Source organism: Plecotus auritus (assembly GCF_963455305.1).
Source record: "Plecotus auritus genome assembly, chromosome: 2".
Classification (NCBI taxonomy): Eukaryota; Metazoa; Chordata; class Mammalia; order Chiroptera; family Vespertilionidae; genus Plecotus; species Plecotus auritus.
In genome coordinates this window covers 119,614,541-119,633,765 of record NC_137771.1, presented here as the reverse complement: position 1 = coordinate 119,633,765, position 19,225 = coordinate 119,614,541, and the positions used below count along the sequence as shown (strand labels likewise).

The 19,225-nt window shown below is 40.7% G+C and overlaps 1 protein-coding gene and 1 pseudogene across 13 annotated transcripts in view; both read right to left on the bottom strand.

Moving 5' to 3' along the window:
• The window catches only part of RNF13 (ring finger protein 13), a 178,494-nt gene that overhangs the window by 137,300 nt on the left and 21,969 nt on the right, over positions 1-19,225 (bottom strand). For 6 of the 12 annotated variants that reach the window (XM_080657509.1, XM_080657508.1, XM_080657505.1 and 3 more), the window contains exons 2-3: positions 16,229-16,358; positions 7,834-7,914 (exon numbers count right to left, since the gene is read on the bottom strand). In XM_080657509.1, coding sequence (XP_080513635.1) covers positions 7,834-7,914; positions 16,229-16,342 — 195 coding nt within the window. In that variant the 5' untranslated portion in view covers positions 16,343-16,358. The remainder of the gene's footprint in view (positions 1-7,833; positions 7,915-16,228; positions 16,359-19,225) is intronic. The other 6 variants (XM_080657516.1, XM_080657511.1, XM_080657512.1 and 3 more) reach the window with 1 other exon arrangement.
• Positions 1,326-2,164, bottom strand: LOC308241919 (inhibitor of growth protein 1-like; annotated as a pseudogene). The gene has a single exon. The product of its transcript is annotated as an inhibitor of growth protein 1-like (transcript).

Below are 19,225 nucleotides of genomic sequence, written 5' to 3'. Positions count from 1 at the left end.
AAGGATTTTTTTATTTTTTTTTTTTTAAGTAAAAGCAGAGCCAGTAAGTGTTGCTCAGTGGTTAAGCGTTGACCTATGAACCAGGAGGTCACGGTTAGATTCTAAGTCTCAGAACATGCCCGGATTGCAGGCTCAATCCCGAGTAGAGGGCGTGCAGGAGGCAGCCAATTGATGATTCTCTCTCATCCTTGATGTTTCTATTTCTCTCTCTCCCTCTCCCTTCCTCTCTGAAATCAATAAAAACATGTATTTTTTCAAAAATTGAAAGGAGGAAGAGAAGTGATAAACTGGTGTCTCAGTGAATACCCGAAGTTATGAATTAATAACTGCAGTAACATCGAACAGTTAACATTTGCTGAGCCATGGCACTCAGTACTGTGTGTCAAGCACTATGCCCTTTAAATGTTCTAATTCAGTTCATCTTTGAAACCCTATGAGATAACTACTATTATTATTATCATCCCTATTTTAACGATGAGGAATCATCTAACTCTCAAAAAAGGTAACTTGCCTAAGGTTACACATAATGCAATCCCCAGAAATTCTGACTCCAGGTGCTATGTTCTCAACCACTATGCTCCACAAGATAAAAAAAAGTGGGTGAAGAGCAAAATGGACAAGAAGAAGAGGATGGACATTTACAACAATGAACAAGCAAAAATGTTAGTCGAAAGGGAAATTAAGGCTGATTCCAAAATTTGATACAAATACTTCAAATGATGTGGATGTCAACCTTACGCCCTGGCCAGGTGGGTAGCTCAGTTGTTAAAGCATCATCCCATATACCAAAGGTTGCGGGTTTGATTCCTGCCCAGTCAGGGCACCTATCTTGTTTGTGGGTTTGATCCCTGGTTAGGGTGTGTATGGGAGGCAACCAATCGATGCTTTTCTCTCTCCCTCACCCTTCCTCTCTCTGTAAAATCAATAAAAACATATCCTCAGGTGAGGATTTAAAAAAAAGGTATCAACCTTTCTGTCATAATTTTTACATTCAATCCTATACCAAGAGTTATACTGGTCAATCAGATGTTATCAGCTATCATTTTCCTACTGTGAGACACATGATTTTATTTATTTATTTGAGTGTTTAATTCAAACCTATATTTGTTGTTTCTAAAATGTTGATCCACAGACCACTTTCTTGTTACATGTGTGTACCAACAAAAACAAAAAGCAGAGAATCACTGCCATCCCTATAAAAGGAATGGCTCCTTTTCTAACATTCTTTAAAAATATACATTGTACAGTCTTTGCACCTCACCAAAAGTGGCAATGTAATAAATACATTGGCTTAGTTCTCCTCCCTGTTCAGCAAGGTCCACCAACTACCTGTTATAAGCCCTCTTCTTTTTGGATTTCTCCAGGGCTTTGTCCATGGTTTTCTTGTTCTCCCCTCAACATCTGGGACAGTACCACTTGCCCTTTAGTTTATGATTCAGTCATACACTGGAGAAATGGAACCACTCGATGGGGCACTCGTCATTGTCACAGCTGATCATTTCTCCATAGGAGACCGGATTGCACAGACAGTACATGGGCTCGTTCCGGTTGGTGGGAAGGTCTGCAGGGAATGCTTCCCTCTTTGCTTTGGCCTTGGAGCGTTTCTCCTTTTTGGAGGCCTTTGCTTTCTTCTCCTTAGGTGTTCCCGAGGTGATGTCATCATAGTTGTGATTATTGGTTGCATTCTCCCAATTTTCGCTGTTGCACTGTCTCAGAGACCTCTTGTTATTGGGCTTTTCTGCCTGTGCGATTGTCTCATTCTTGGACTTATCCTGGCCGTCTTTGCCACTGTGGCCAGTGATGTCACTGACTTCTTGGTGTTCCTCAAAGAGTTCCACGTGACTGTCCACCTGCCTGATCCTGTTCTCCACCAGCTCCACCATCTGACTCACAATCTGGATCTTCTCGTCACCCAGCTCCTGGCTCCAGATCAGGGCTCTCTGAATGCAGTGCAACACTCTCCTCTTCTGGTTGCTCTCTGTCTCCTGTTTAAACATCTCAAAATACTCATCTAGTTCCTTCAGGATTTCTTGCTATTTCTAGTCGATCTCCCGCACCAGCAACACAGTTCTCTGCAGGTCGAAAGGCAGAGACCCGATGGAGTCCAGATAGCCCTCCACATAGTTCACCAAGTGGATCTGCTCCCGTTGGCAGGGTTCAACATGGTTCACTGAGATCCCCAGCCACTCTGCGTGGCTTTCTGCTTCCTCCAGCCCCTGCCCCCTCGGAGCCCAGCCCTGCAAAATGCAACCTCCCGCCTGCCCACCAGTGTCCCCCCTCCTGCCCGCTCCACCAGCTATGTCTGCGACCATGCAGCCTGGCACCTGAGCAGGTGGACTGGGCCAGTGCTCCTCGCCTCAGGCGCTGGGCGGGCGTGCAGATGTGCTCCCAGGCGCAGGGGCCGGGGCCAGGCCAAGCAAGAGCGCTGCCCACCAGCCATACTTGTTCAACGTAGAAAACCCCCAGATGATTTTATTTATATCAATAACTTCCTAGAATGCTAAAAATATCTACTGCCTTTTCCTCTAATTCTTTATTAGATCATTCTTTATAAATCTACCAGTAACTTTCATATACAGGATACATTTAATTCCTTTTTTACAAATAATTGGACATTATGCTCCTCTTATGCAACAAAACATCCTTTAACTATAATTCATAGCATAGTAAATTCCTTTAACACTGCTTTGCATACACCGGCTGCATTTCATGAGGGCTCTGTTTAAGTATTAGGATGCATAAGACTGAGGCCCTACCCTAGTAATATCTGAAAAGAACTAACCCAAATAAGAGAAGAAAAAAACAAAGAATAAGCAACATGTAGTACAACTGCACAGAACAGAGCAAATCTGCTCTATGAGAGGCAGTAACAGAAAAAGTGGTGTTTGTCTTGGTTCTTAAACTTGACTGTATTTCAGTTGGGTGCCAAAAACTGACCATACTACTATAAATGACTTGACCAATATAACAACAGATATTGCTCTATTTTTTTTTTTTAAGTTCAAGATCTAATTGGCTTTATTCAACAATTCATGAATCGGGCAGCATCCCACCTAGTAAATGGAAAGGTGCCCTAAGCTATCACTCTTTTACCATGTTCTAGACATTATATTTCTATTGATGCGCTGTAAAACCGAATTAGGTTTTTGGCAAGTACATCAGTTATTTCAACAAATTTTTGACATGTTGCATCTAAGCTATATTTCTAATATTTTCAGTGCCTATCTTTTAAGACTCAAGGGCAAACATTAGTATATTAACCATTCCAAGGTTCATGCCATATGCAAATCCAACAGCCATTCCTTCCAAGTCTTTCTGCACATCAAGAAATGCACTGAATAAGATAGAAATGTGAGGGTTATAGACCAATTCAAAGTTAAGCCCTTGCCCTGGTTAGTTTGGCTCAGTGGACAGAGTGTCTGCCTGCAGACTGAAGGGTCCAGGGTTTGATTCCAGTCAAGAGCACATGCCCAGATTGTGGGCTCAATCCCCAGTAGGAGGCATGAAGGAGGCAGCTGTTCCATGATTCTTTCATTATAGATGTTTCTCTTTCCCTCTCCCTTCCTCTCTGAAATCAAAGTTAAGCCCTTTCCCTAGCCAGTTTGGCTCAGTGGATAGAGTGTCAACACACGAATTGAAGGGTCGTGGGTTTGATTCCCCGTCAAGGGCATGTACCTTGGTTGCAGGCTCAATCCCCAGCCCCGGATGGGGCATGGGGGAGGCAATTAATGTGTCTCTGATTGATGTTTCTCTCTGTTTCTCCCCCTCCCTTCCATTCTCTCTAAGTATCAGTGGGAAAATATCTCACAGATGAGGATTAACAAACAAAAAAAATCTAAGCCCTTGCTCTGGCCAGATGGCTCAGTTGGTTGGAATGTTGTGCCATACACCAAAGGGTTTCGGGTTTGATTCCTGGTCAGGCCATATACCTAGGTTGTGGTTCGATCCCCGGTTAAGGTAAGAATAGCCAATGTTTCTCTCTCACATAGATGTGTGTGTGCTTCTCTCTCTCTCTCTCTCTCTCCCCCCCTCCCTCTCCCTATCTCTAAAATCAATGAAAATATATCCTCCAATGAGAATTTAAAAATAAATAAATAAAAGGTTAACTGGATCAAAAGAAAGGGTTTTCAAAAACCTCTTCACAAATTAGATATTATATTTATAACATTATTCAGAGCAGTAACTGAGTATCTTTCACCTCAAAGTAACATCCCATCTTTTACATACTGTTAGAATTCTTCACAATAATCTTTTTTGGTTATATATTTTATCAGATTTTAGATTTATAACCTTTTTAGATTAAACATTTTATCAATGAGTTAGATTTTAGATTATAATAAAATCTGATTAAAAGATATCATAGATGCTCTGGCCAAGGTGAAATAGGTAAACACTGTGTTTGCTTCCTCCAATGACCACATCAAAATTACAAATAAATTATAGAACAATCAACCTGGAAAACCATCTGAATGAAGATTAGCTGGACAGAATTCCCATAACTAAGGACATAAAGAAGCCACATTTGGTAGGAGGGGCGGAGACCCACACCACATGTGATGGTTGAGAATCATCAGGAGGGATATCTCGTCTGCAGAGGTCCCACCTAAGTAAGGAGCAAGGGGTCCCAGTCCCACAGTGGGCTCCCCAGCCCAGTTCTAGTGCCAGGAAGAGGAGTCTCTACAACATCTGGCTGGGAAAATCAGCAGGGACTCTATCCAGATGAGACAGAGGGCTGCTGGAAACCCAGGCATCCCCTTAAAGGGCCTATGTACAGTCTCAGTTGCCCACACTCACCCTAAGCTCCTTTGAAGGGACAGCAGCTTGAAAGGTACCAGAAACATACATAGAGAAACTGACTGGTAAGGCTTTGGGTAAGGGTGGAGGTACAGCAGAGATTGTTCCTATGTTGGACCCGCCCCCAACACAGCCTGAAGGTACAGGCGCAGACTTTCTTAAAAATTCTCAAGGATCCTCAGACCCCAGGCAGGCAAGGATTGGCCTCAGAATGCCCTTTACTTCTGGCTGAAAGACTCCAGCCACAGCAATGGTGCCAAATCTGAATATTCATTAACCTAGTGAACATTAACCTGGTGAACACCATTTGCCTTACGCTGAAACTCCCTGAGACCTTGCTCCACCCACAAAGCTCTGGCTATTCCTCGAAGGCTGCCATCTCACTAGTGCTGCAAACTGTCCTAATAACTCTCAAAGGTCCAAAGGGTCTGGGAAGGTGGCTAATGGACACACCATGCCCTGTGCCTCTTGCTGATTGGCCCCAAGCCTGCTCTATAGAGTGGCCAGCCTTGGTTCACCCTGTGGCCTCTCCCACATGCCTCTAGGCCCACCACAGGCAGCTACCAACTGTGGATCACTTTGTAGCTCCTATCAGGTGGCCCAGGGCCAAGCACAGGCAGCAGCTGACCTTGGCCTGAACAGAAGCCCCACCCAAGAGTCCTCAAAACCAACATACCTGGTGGCCTGCTTCAGACCATAACCATAACAGAGAACCACCCATTAGATCCACAAACAGCATACCCAAAGGGTGGTCTCAGCAGGCACCAGAGCTTCTCTGGGGCAAATCCCACTCCATGCGGTCAGTCCCTGCACAGCAGCTGGTACACTATGATCATGGCTAATCCTTCCAGCCAGCCAGTCTGCAACCGGAGGGCACACACAACCCACATTCTTGGAGCACCCAGCTGAGGTTATCAGAAAGACTGTGCCACTGGGCTCCACAACACATGTACTATATAAGGACACCCTGCGAAGATCTACCTAATACATAGAAACAAACACAGAGGGGCAGCCAAAATGAGGACACAAATAACACATCCCAAATGAAGTAAAAGGGAAAAACTCCAGAAAAAGAACTAAACCAAATGGAGGCATGCAATCTACCAGATACGGAGTTCAATGAACTTGGGGAAGAACAGATAAAAAGTCTCTACGGGGTTGAACATTTCTTAGGTTGAGAGCAGCCTCCCTCATAGCTAGTATTTCACTAAATACGTGGTTAGTCACTACCTAGCCTGCAGCCGGTCAGCGAGAAAAATCCACGTGTTAGATTTGGGGAAACAGACTGGCAAAGGATAGCTCCTTGATTTGCTGGGTAGCAGTAGAGTCAGAATATTCTGAGGTGAAACCACAGAGGCCTCCTGATCAGAGAAAAGGGAATGTGCTTTGGAAGTCAGTGGCTGCATTAATCCTTTATCAAGCCAGGTCTACAGGTGATTCTGGGTATTATTCCTGAAACAGTTTGGAAACTGCTTTTCCAGGCTATGATACTCTGAACATCTCTATCCCTTTCTAGGTAAATTAGCTAAAAGGAATTCCATTATAAAAATTAAGAAACCTTTCATATACACAAATGATAACCAAGTATGAACTTTATGAGTTTATAAATTTATAAACTGAAAGCACTACATATTCAGAAAAAAGATCTAAAGGCCTGTAATAGCAGATAACACCCTAAAGTTTAACTCTAAAGAGAAAAGTGGGATTGACATGTACAGGTAAACGAAGGGGTAAAGGAAGGCTTTCATTTTTCTTCTGTATACTTCTCTTCTGTTTAAATACATTTTACAATGAGAAATAGTCATACAGTACTGGGAATTTAAAAAACACAATTTAAAATCATGCATGCAGCACATATACTAAAAGTAATTTTTTTAAAACTTTAAAAAATTATAACCCAGAGGTGCCTGTCATCCTAATTGAGAATAATAGTTTTACTGTACTTAACAAACTAAAAACATTCTATGGTACATATATACATAATTTCATGTATTCTGACTTATATAACATAAAAACTTCATATTACCTTGGAATGGGTAATATGGGTAATACTTTCTAACTATGACCACAGAGGTAGAAAGAAAAAACAGCTATTTTTAACTAAAATAAAATTTTAAACCTTAAATAAAGTTAAAAGATGAGCAAAAAACTGGGGGAAATAATCTGAAGCATAATGGCAAATAATAGATTGATACTTCCTATATAAAAAGAATTCTTACAAATAAATAAGAATCAACATCTTAATTTAAAAATAGGCAAAGAGCATTAACAGGCATCTCTTTCTTTCACACATACACACACACACACACACACACACACACACGACAAAAAAATATTAAAATGGTCAATCTCGGTTTTTTTATCCATCAACAAATATTTGGTAATATCTAGTATTAACTATGATATAGGGAAAAGGACAGCCTCAGACACTAAATTTAGAGGGGCAACCTGGAATACCAACAAAAGTTTAAACATGTGTACCATAAACAAAGCAATTCTACATTTGGAAAAGTATCTTATGCAAATAAACAGACATACAAGGATAAAGACATTCAGGCACTATGAAAAATTAAACAAATAAATATTCAAAAATCCATAGTGTTTTATGATATTGCAAAACCATCCAGCCAATAAAAATGTACCACCTCTGTTAGCATGAAAAGATTTTCTAGATATATGATTAAGTGAAAAAGGCGGGCAACCAAGTAGTATTTTCTATTAGTGTTAAATACATATCTATATAAGCATTTATATATATGCACACAAATCTACAAACACACACCACAGCATATATTCTAGAAAACAGGTCTAATATATTGCATACCAAAATGTTACAGTGGCTAGTCCAGAATAATACAATCATAGGTGATTTCCACTTTCTTCTTCATACCTTTTGAATAGTCTAAAACCTGTACAAATGAATATGTATGGGTTTTCTGATGAGAAATAGTAATAAATATTTTCATTCTTGAAACAAAGAGCAATAAAGTCACCTTATTAAATGCTTTGTGCTGTAATCATATATTACTATTTTCTTACCTTTAAACCTTCAGCTGGAAGTCTATAACCAAATCTTGCTGGAAGATCATCAAATGTCTGAGACACATTTTCAAAATTATACTAAATGTAAAATTAGAAACAATCCAGTTACAACCAATTTAAACATAACATTAAAAACAAAAGGTTTATTAAATTATTTGAGTTGTCATTTCCATAATTCTGATTTATTATCACAGTTTATTACAAGAAAAATAATTTTTTAAATGCGCATCCACTAAAATAGCAAGGAATACATACAATTTACTACATATACAACTGCTTAAATTGGATTCTGATTTCATATAATAATTAAACAACAGCAATAATTCTATAACATTAAAGTGCCGACTATTTTCTGAGTTTTTCCCAGGGACAATACCCTAGGCAAGGGATTTTCTAGAAAGATTATTTCCCAGCAGGATTTCACTTTATTTTCTCTATATTATAGGGTCTGACTTAATAGAAGAGATTTACAGGATTTCTGGCCCTAGCTATGAAAAATGCATTTTCCCCAAAGCAAGGAGGAGTATCAAATCCTACTTTTAAAGCATTGTCATTTTTTATATAATCTGAAAATTTTTATCTAGGGCTAACCAATGAAAGGATTAAACTGAATGAAGTACATATATATATAAAACCTATTTTAACAATTTTCCCCTTCCTTACAGATATAGATTCCTATGCTAAAATATTTATCAGTCCTCTACCAACACAGAACAAAAGAAGTAAACAGTAAATAAGTAACTTTAGAAACACAGACAAAACACGTATTGTGCATTAGAAGTTCAGATAGTTGTCATAAACTGTAGGCAAAAAATAGAACATATTTGTTTGAATATAGATAAAAAGAATGGAACAAAGCAAGAGTGTTACATATAGATAGCAAAGGATAGAACGATCAAGCAAAACTTAAATATTCATAAACAAGGATTAGGTCGCACATCCAAGTTGATGGCTATATCATCCCTAAATCAAACACCTATTGGTGATCCCCATTCTAGCTTCATGTGTCATCTGCCAGAGACATGCAAGATAAATAATAGCTCTTCAGGTTAACAGCAAGTTACAGCTGTGTTCATATGCAAATAACCTCACATCTCTCCCATAGAGCAAGCAAAGGTTGGATCTAGACACCTTCCATCTGTCAAGTCCCCTTGCTAACCTCAGCTCATGCCCTGGTAATCACCCTGTCACCAGGGGAAGCTGATGCAGCAGAGAGAGACTGGACAAAATGATGACAGTAAAACAGGACTCGAGCAGTGTAGTTCTTGCATTCCACTTGTACCCTATCCCAAGTGCCTCAGCATATCCATCTATTCCCTGTACTTCTCACTGTATGTTTGTAAACCTATCTAATAAAAGAGTAATATGCAAATTAACCATCAGCCTGCTACACCCACCAGCCATGCCCACCAGCCAATCAGGAGCGAGTATGCAAATTAACCCAACCAAGATGGCTGCAGCCACGGAGAGAGCAGGAGGGAGGCTTGGATTTCCCTGGCAATGGAGGAAGCCAAGCTTTCCACACACCCTGGCCAGCCCACTCCAGGCTACAAAGTTTCAATTATAGAAGGTAAATAAAATCCCAACAAAAATGGCAGCAGCCTCGGAGCTGGAGAGAGCAGGAGGCTAGGGTTGCCCCCAGGAATGGAGGAAGCCAAGCTACTGAAGCCCTGGCCTGCCTTGGCCTCCGCTACAAAGTTTCAATTATATAAGATAAATAAATCCCAACAAAAATGGCTGCCGCCATGGAGCAAGCAGAAGGCTCTGCTCTGGGTTACAAAGTTTCAGTTGTAGAAGATAAATAAATCCCAGATACAAGGGCCTCCGCTTGGGTCGCCGGGGGGCATGGCCAGCCTGCAAACCACCACAGGCCCCTCAACCAGGCCGCCCCACGCCCCAAGGGAACCCCCACCCTGATCCGGGACACCCTTCAGGGTAAACCAGCTGGCCCCCACCCATGCACCAGGCCTCTATCCTATCTAATAAAAGAGTAATATGCAGATTGACCATCACTCCAACACACAAGATGGCTGCCCCCATGTGGTCAAAGATCCTGTCACCATGTGGACATATGATGGCCGCCACAAGGTGGCCAGCAGGGGAGGGCAGTTGGGAGAGACCAGGCCTGCAAGGGAGGGCAATTGGGGGCGATCAAGTCTGCTGGGGAGGGCAGTTAGGGGTGACCAGGCCGGCAGAGAAGGGAAGTTGGGGGTGACCGGGCCTGCAGGGAAGGGCAGTTAGGGGGGAACCAGGCCTGCAGGGGAGAGCAGTTGGGGGGGACCAGGCCTGCAGGGGAGGACAGTTAAAGGCAAACAGGCTGGCAGGGGAGCAGTTAGGCATCAATCAGGCTGGCAGAGGAGTGGTTAGGGGGTGATCAGGCTGGCAGGCAGAAGTGGTTAGGGGCAATCAGGAAGGCAGGCAGGCGAGCAGTTGGGAGCCAGCAGTCCTGGATTGTGAGTTGGATGTCTGACTACCCACCGGGATCGGGCTTCAACGGGCAGTCGGACATCCCTCGAGGGGTCCCAGACTGAAGAGGGTGCAGGCTGGGCTGAGGGACAAACACCCCCATGCACGAATTTTGTGCACCGGGCCTCTAGTTAATTCAATAAACTGTGATTCAAGCACCTAAATGTAGTCTCTGAACCTATCCACTGTGTCACCTCTAGAATAGTGGGCCTGGTGTTATACTTGGAGGCCAGCGCTGCTTCTGAGTCATTTCCTACTGTAACACTAATTCGTCTTTGCAGAGTGCACTAGGATTACAAAGTGCTTTAGAGTCACAAAGTGCTATTATATCCATCACCACATGTATCATTTAATCTCCTAAGTAAAAGACCTTTAACTGATTTAATTCAATTATGATCAGCTCTGTGTTGAATTTGAGAAAGTCTTTTAACTCTTCCAAGGCTGAAGACACTACTGTAAAATAAAGTAAATGATCTAGATCAACGTAAATAGACCAAAGAAAAATACAAATGCGTGCAGACAGTACTTTTTTAAAAGGTACTTTTAAAATTAGGAAATGGAAAATCTACAACTGTACTAAAGTATTTTTTTATCATTTCCTATTATTGAGGAGTTTCACTTTTTTACTAGAAGTTCAGAAATAAAATATCTGCCTTGACCTACATAATACTTGTAATATTAGGGCTTGGAATCAGTTTTGTTATTAAGTGAGACCCATTTTGAAATTACTTTGTGTTTTCTTAATAGCAAAATAAGGATTGTCTCACACTGCCTCTTATAGTCCCACTAGAGGCCCAGTGCACAAAATTCGTTCACAGGTAGGGTCCCTAGCAGCTGCCAGCTCCCTTCATTCCACGCTGCTCCCTGGTGGTCAGCGCACGTCATAGCGAGTGATCGAACTCCTGGTTGAACTCCCAAGGGGACACTTTGCATATTAGGCTTATATATAGATAGATGATAAATTGTTTAAAAAAACACTTCTTATCATGAATAAGAGAAATGGAAACATCTTTAGCACTAAGTGCTTTACATTTTTACTACTGAGGGGAGACTGCTGCTCCTGAAATTAAAGCATGCTCACTATTAAAATGTTTGATTCCTATCTAATAAAGAGGGAATATGCTAATTGATCATCACGCCCTCAAATATGGCGGCACCCACAGCCAATAAGGAGGGAATATGCTAATTGACTGTCACGCCCTCAAATATGGCGGCACCCATAGCCACAAGATGGCGGCGCCCATTCCCCTCAGCCCCGCCAGGGCCGCAGGCGCACCGCATTCCTGCCTCCAGAGTCTCCCAGTCCCCTTAGACGCCCAGCCGCCCAGGGCCGGCCCAAGGCGCAGGCAAGCCTCGGATGGTGGCTGCCCAGCCACCCAGGGATGGCCCAAGGTGCAGGTAACCAGGGCCAGCCAAGGCTTGCGCTGCCGGCAGTGGCAGTAGCAGAGGTGTGATGGGGGCATCACATTCCCCTGATTGCCGGGTCACCTCCCACCACTGAGGGCTCCCGGACTGTGAGATGGGGCAGGCTGGGCTGAGGGACACCCCCTCCAGTGCATGAATTTTCATGCACCAGGCCTCTAATTAGTAAATAAAGTCACTCCTCTCTGGAATCCCATCTGCAGTGATTACCACGTATAACAGTTTTAATGCACATATTTTTTTTTTAAATATATTTTATTGATTTTTTACAGAGAGGAAGGAAGAGGGATAGATAGTCAGAAACATCGATGAGAGAGAAACATCGATCAGCTGCCTTTTGCACACCTCCCACTGGGGATGTGCCCGCAACCAAGTTACATGCCCTTGACCGGAATCGAACCTGGGACCCTTCAGTCCGCAGGCTGACGCTCTATCCACTGAGCCAAACCGGTTTTGGCTAATGCACATATTTTGAAAAGGTCTTTTCCTAAACCAATTCTCCTCTTTGACAGCAGCCTTAATAGAAAATTTCATTTAATTTAGAAAGTAACTATTGAGCATTTATGACATCATGCTAAACACTTAATAGGTATTCACTTATTTAATCCTTACAACAACCCTAAAGTCAGTCACTATTATTTTCATCCTCATTTTAGAGAGACCACAGATGTTGAAAATAACTTGTTCTAGTAAATTAGAGGAACCAGGATTCTAATCTATGCCGTATGGCCCCAGAACCCTGGCTCTTAACCCATTGCCCCACATTGTCTCTCATACAGTCTCATTTTCATAAGAAGTAAAGTGAGATTTAAGAGATGTTAAATTTAGCTCAGATTCTAACTCAACTGCTAGAGCTACCATGCTGTGTAATCCAATCCATTCACACCACTGGGTGCTACTCTCCTATTCTGCCCATTGGCCCTCACAAGCACCTACCAAGCAACGAATTCTGTCCCTGACAAATCCCTTCAACAGAATCAAAAAGCAGATTGGGAGTAAACCAAAATTGGATTGTTTGACTCACTCTAAAACAATATACGATGGATACTACTTCTCAATAAAATCATGGCCCTACTCAAAGCTAATACATCACTCATAGCTTATGAGCCTGAGAACATTCAACACTGATCTGGTTATCTCTAAAGTGTCATGCCCCTGCCAATCCTAAGGTTCCATGTTTCTATATATAAACCTACATAATTAATAATTTCACATTTCCTTTTGGATCAAAAGAAAGAGAAATGAGATAAGAGATGAAAAGAGAATGAATTGTTAACAGAAACAACAACAATCTAAAGTACCAAAAAATGAATACTACTAAAAGAAAACATAAAAGAACTAAATATCCAGTGAAAAGCTATTTATCAGTTCAAAGATTTACTGAATTCCCACTGTGTAACTTGCTCTAGGCACAAGATGTAATGTTTAGTAAGACAGTCCTGACTTCCAGGTATTCATGATCTGCAGTGGTCGACAAACTCTTTAGTCAACAGAGCCAAATATCAACAGTACAACGACTGAAATTTCTTTTGAGAGACAAATTTTTTAAACTTAAACTTCTCCTAATGCCACTTCTTCAAAACAGACTCGCCCAGGCCGTGGTATTTTGTGGAAGAGCCACACTCAAGGGGCCAAAGAGCCGCATGCGGCTTGCGAGCCGCAGTTTGCCGACCACTGATCTAGAGAGTTTACTGACTGGCTAGCAACACACTATAGTGGCATCTCCAATAGTCTCTTCTATTTTTGGCATTTGAATTCTCCCATTTAACTGTTAATATCCTGACAACAGTACTGCTCTAGTAAATTAGAGTACTGTTGTCAGGATATTAACAGTTAAATGGGAGAATTCAAATGCCAAAAATAAAATCATCTGACATACAAATATCATGACTAAAACTGACTTTATCACTTCAAAGGCAGAATACTAATACCTATTAAAAATGGAATTAGAATCAATCTTTCCCAACTTATTGAATTCTGTGTTGCTGCAAACTCAGATTTCAGAGATATTCTCATTCAATTAAAAGAAAGAACTAATATTTTCTACCTCTTGACTCACTTATTTTGAATAATTGTGTTACTACATCCAGTTCCTCAGTCTTTACAACCCTCTCCCCTCCAGCTATCTCTGCACTCATGTCAGCCTTCCATCTTTTAATGTCAGCACAAAGGCCAGATTTAAACAACTCCCATGCTCCTCCTCCTCCTCCTGCCATGAGCAACTCCCATGTTCATAGTTCCTTCACCAGATAACATCATACATTTCTCACTTGCCTAAAGCATGGGGAACACTGATGGCAAGAACTGATTGTTCTTTTGTACTTAATATTTTGTTTTGTCTCTATTAAAAAAATCACCTTGGGCAGTCTCATACACTGCTCGAGGGAGTGAGTGAAGGATGAAGAGAATGATAATTAGAAATGCAGGTAAAACAGATAAAACATTTACTGTGTTTCAGATACTGTTCTAAGAAGTTTATCTTACTTAATCATCACTACAACACCTCAGCTTATAAATAAAGGAACTGAGACACTTACAGTGGCTAAATAATTTGATCAAAATGACACAGCGGGGTACATCTACACAATGGAATACTACGCTGCTATAAAAAAGAAAGAACTCTTACCATTCACAACAGCATGGATGGACCTGGAGAGCATTATACTAAGCAAAATAAGCCAGTCAGAGAAAGATAAATATCACATAATCTCACTCATTTGTGTAATATAATGAACAACATAAACTGATGAACAAAAATAGATATAGAGACAGAGAAGCATCAAACAGGCTGCCAAACTTCAGTGGGAAGGCAGGGGAGGAGGAGTGTTAAGAGATCAACCAAAGGATTTGTATGCATGCATATAAGCATAACCAATGGACACAGACACTAAGGGGGTGAGAGCATGTGCCAGGGGGTGAGGGCAGCCGGGGAGAAGTCAATGGGTGACCGGTTGGAGACCGCTGCTTTAAACAGTAAAAAACAAAAAAATCACACAGCAGTTCAGTTCCCAGAGCAGTCCACAGACAGTCATTTAACCCATCATAGCTGAACCATAGAGTAACAATCCACTTCAGGTAAAAAGGAAAGAAAGACAACAAGGAGTGGCAGATGTTAGAAAGAACAGAGAAAATAGGAAGATGGGAAGGAGGGAGAGAGGGGAGGAGGAAATGAAAGAAATCAAAGGAAAAAAGGTAGACAACAAGAACTTCACTCCTTGATCAGTCCATTCATACATCCTCTACCTCATTTCAAAAGTCATCCCAAAAATATTCCAAGCACTTTAGGGACTAATTTGGAGGAGAGATTTGGATAACAATGGACTCTTAATTCTGCTTCCATTCCAACTGAAAAAAAAAAAAATCCACTTTTCTAAAAAATAATCTAATCAGCCATTTCTCTACTAAAGAGGGAAACAGAAGGTAAGAAATCTCATAGGGATTAGAATTTCTATGCCTTCAAAAGCTAAGGTATAGAAACCAGCTTAGTTTTCTCCCAGGCTCTACACTGATCCTAGACTCTTCCATAAGTGCTACGGTATGCAGACACATGGCTGAGGACCACATCAAGCTTTGATCAGCAACAATTCCAGCCCTTCTATTTCTCACCTAATGTCACTAAGCAATTCGTACTGAAAAAGTAAAAACCTTAGCACAGTACCTAGAGTATAGATGTGCATGGGTACACACATGCACACACACACAGAGTTAATTCTTCTCTTTCTAGCTTCACAGAAATGAGAAAGAGAAAACAGATACACTTCCCAGTTTAGAGGATAGTAAGACACCTAGAAAGGACACCTAAGGTTTTGAAGAACAATGTTCTCTAAAATCTTTTCTAGCCATCATTACAGATAAGACCATTGTGCTTTTTTACTTACTCATTAACATTAATTTTAGCTTAATATTTTCTTTGTTAATCCTCACCAGAGGATTTTTTTTCCCCACTGATTTTCAGAGAGAGTGGAAGGGAGGGGAAGAGACAGAGAGAAGCAACATCAATAGGTTGCCTCCCACACGTGCACATGGATTGAGCCTGCAACCTACGTATGTGCCCTTGACCAGAATTGAACCTGAGACCCTTCAGCCCACAGGCTGACACTCTAACCACTGAGCCAAACCAGGTAGGGCAGTTTAATATTTTCTATGGACATCTTGTACAATTTTTTAAAATAACATTATTAAAGTCATTACATATATACTAATTATCAAGGAAAACAGTAAAATTCTAGAAATACACAGCATATAGCTATACATACATATGAGCACTCTTGGGAGCACACACACTCGCAAGAACAACATCTATCAGGTATTTACTGTACATTAGATATTACATTAGATATTCAGCAGTAAAAAGATGAGTAAGGTCCCCCACTTTCAAGTAACAACTATGTGTATGTGCCCATATATTTGTAGGTAAACACCTTATAAAATTCTACCATTTAGGACTTTTAAAGCTTTCCTTTAAGGGATGTTTTTAGGCATGAATAAATTTTACGATACTTACTGCTAAAATGTCTGCTTCTACAGGCAGTAGGTTTAAAAATGCAAACAATTGCACAGTCAAGATGGTATAGATTTGTGTGGCCGACAGCATGAGCATCCCTATGGAGAGCAGCATCTCGCTGTCAAATCACCTGGAAGATAAGCAGGTAAGTAACAATGAACTCTGGTGCTTTGTCCCTGAAAATAAATGACTCCCTATATTAATTCCTGATGTCCAAAAATATCTCTTTTAATTATGATCGTGAAAACATTAAAATTAAACATATTAAAAAGCATAGGGATTTACACAGATTTGAACATTTAGGTAAACACCCAAGATTAGTCAAAACTTACATAACTCATGGTGATTGAATTCTGTGTTTTAACCATAAAACAAACATTTTCCCATAGTTGTTGGTTTACAGTACAACTTACCTACTAATTCTATTATGAGGAAACTAGATTTCAATCCAAATAATTATTTAAAAACTCACAAGCACCTTTGCTTTAAATTTTTTACAATTTTAAAGAATTTTTATAATTATTTAAATATAATTTATAAATTCACATATAAATTCACTTATTATTGCATATTGTGCCTATATAAAATGTAAAAAGAAAACAAAACACTTAAGTAATACTTTTGTCCTTTCTCTCCTAATATATACATTTTTCCATCTCTACATCCTAATAGCTCTACATCCTAATAGCGACAGTGCAGCTATCTCTCCCAATCTCATGCAATTCTCTACATGAATCTCTACCTAGCTCACAGCAGAAAGGTATCATGAAAGGACTAAATGTTAACCAAGCTGAGTTCAAAATTCTCTTCAGTAAGCCTCAACCAACTATATAGCATACTTAAAGGCGAGCATAAAGTTTGCCTTCATAAATAATTATTTCATTAAATACCACCAACTCATGTAATACCAACAATGATGATGACTACTGTTGGTAAGGAGATTACACACGGACTCAACCACTGGTTCTTTAACAAACACTGAAAGAGAAGTATCTCTGGATAATTTCTGAACTACCACCTTATAAACCCATTAAGATCAGAGATGAAATAATGGTGAAAACCTATTAAATGTATAGATTTGTTCCACAGAGACAGAAAGCAGATTAGTGGTTGCCTGTGGCTGGGGTTAAGAATTAAGGGAGGGGATGGACAGATATGAACAGGGTTTCTTTTCAGGGTGATAAAAATGTCCTAAAATCAGATTGAGGTGATGGATACTTAACTGAATAAATACACTGAGTGGCCAGATTATTATGATCTCTGAACACATAATAATCTGGCCACTCAGTGTATATCCTATATAATAAAAGGCTAATATGCAAATCGTCCCCTCAACCAGGAGTTCGACCAGCAGGCAGGCTAGCCAACCGCCCATGTCCCCTCCCCCTGGCCAGGTTGGCCGGATCCCACCCATGCACAAATTCATGCACCAGGCCTCTAATATATATACTGAGTGGCCAGATTATTATGCATTCAGAGATCATAATAATCTGGCCACTCAGTGTATACTAAATCACTGCACTGCACTGTTCATTTTAAATGGGTAGATGTTATGGTGTATGATGTATATCTCAATAAAACTGTTTTTAAAATGTATAGATTTGTTTTAATCCTCACCCAAGGTTATTTTTCCATTGATTTTTAGAGAGAGGGAAAGACAGAGAAATATTGATGTGAGAGAAACACATAGATTGGTTGCCTCCTGCAGGAGCCCCAACCAGGGCATAGGGGACAAGGGGGTGTAGGAGCCTGCAACCTGAGGTACGGGCCCTTGACCTGAATCGAACCTGGGACCCTTAGGTCCGCAGGCCGACGCTCTATCCACTGAGCCAAAAACAGTTAGGGCAAAATGTATAGATTTATTGATATTGGTTTCTTAGGTAAAGTACATTTTATAATATACCTCTGTGCAGAATAAAAGTTAACATAACAGGCCTGAGGTTGCTATCCTTAGAAAGGTCTCCTTTCAAGGTTGGCCCTTCACTGGCACTTGGGAACTTAGATTTCAGAAGGGTTCCTATCATTCCCTGATAAGAACAGCTCATTGTGCCTAAACTTTCTTTCCAGGAATCTGAAATTTTGGTACATGTTAGGCTACATGAACAGCCCCCAGTGTAAACCATAGGCACTGTATCTATGAGCTTCCCTGGCAGACATTTCCAAATGTTGTCATAACTCACTGATGAGGAATTAAGCATATTCTGTGTGACTCCACTGGAGGAGGACTCAAAGCTGACACCTGTTTTCCTCTGGACTTGACCCTATGCTCCTTTTCTCCTTGTTGATTTTGCTTTATATCCTTTCACTGTAATAAACCCTATTCTGTAAGTTCTCCTCATGAATCATTTAACCTGGGGTGCCCCAGGGACCCCCAACACAACCACATTAGACAATTTCTGGTCAAAAATCATACCATAAAAACATACAAATCCTTATTAAATAAGGCATAGTTGCTAGGAAGAAAAAATATTCTGTTTGTTGACCACTGACCTATTTGACTTCCCTTGTAATGTTCTGCAATTGCCAAGTTTGGGGATGAGGGGGCAGAGCTTAGAGCAGGGGTGGGGAACCTTTTTTCTGCCAAGGGCCATTTGGATATTTATAACATCATTCGCCATACAAAATTATCTACTTAAAATTAGCCTACTATATTTGTGCAAACATCTAATTAACTCACCCCTAATGCTTTGGCAGGACTAGACCAAATGATTTTGCAGGCCTTTTATGGCCTACGGCTGGACGTTTCCCATCCCTGGTTTAGAGAAAAAATAACTCTAAAAATAGGAATAATAACCACAAAACTGTTATAGATCACTTGTAGTTAGAGCAACAGGCATTGTTCTAAGCATGTTATTGAATTAATTTCATCTAATTCTAACAACTCCCTATAAGGTAAGTATCATTTCATAGATGGAGAAAACGTGCTGTTAAGTATCTTGTGCAAGGTCTAACAATAAATAACGGCAGAACCAGGATTCAAACCGAAGCTATGTGCCT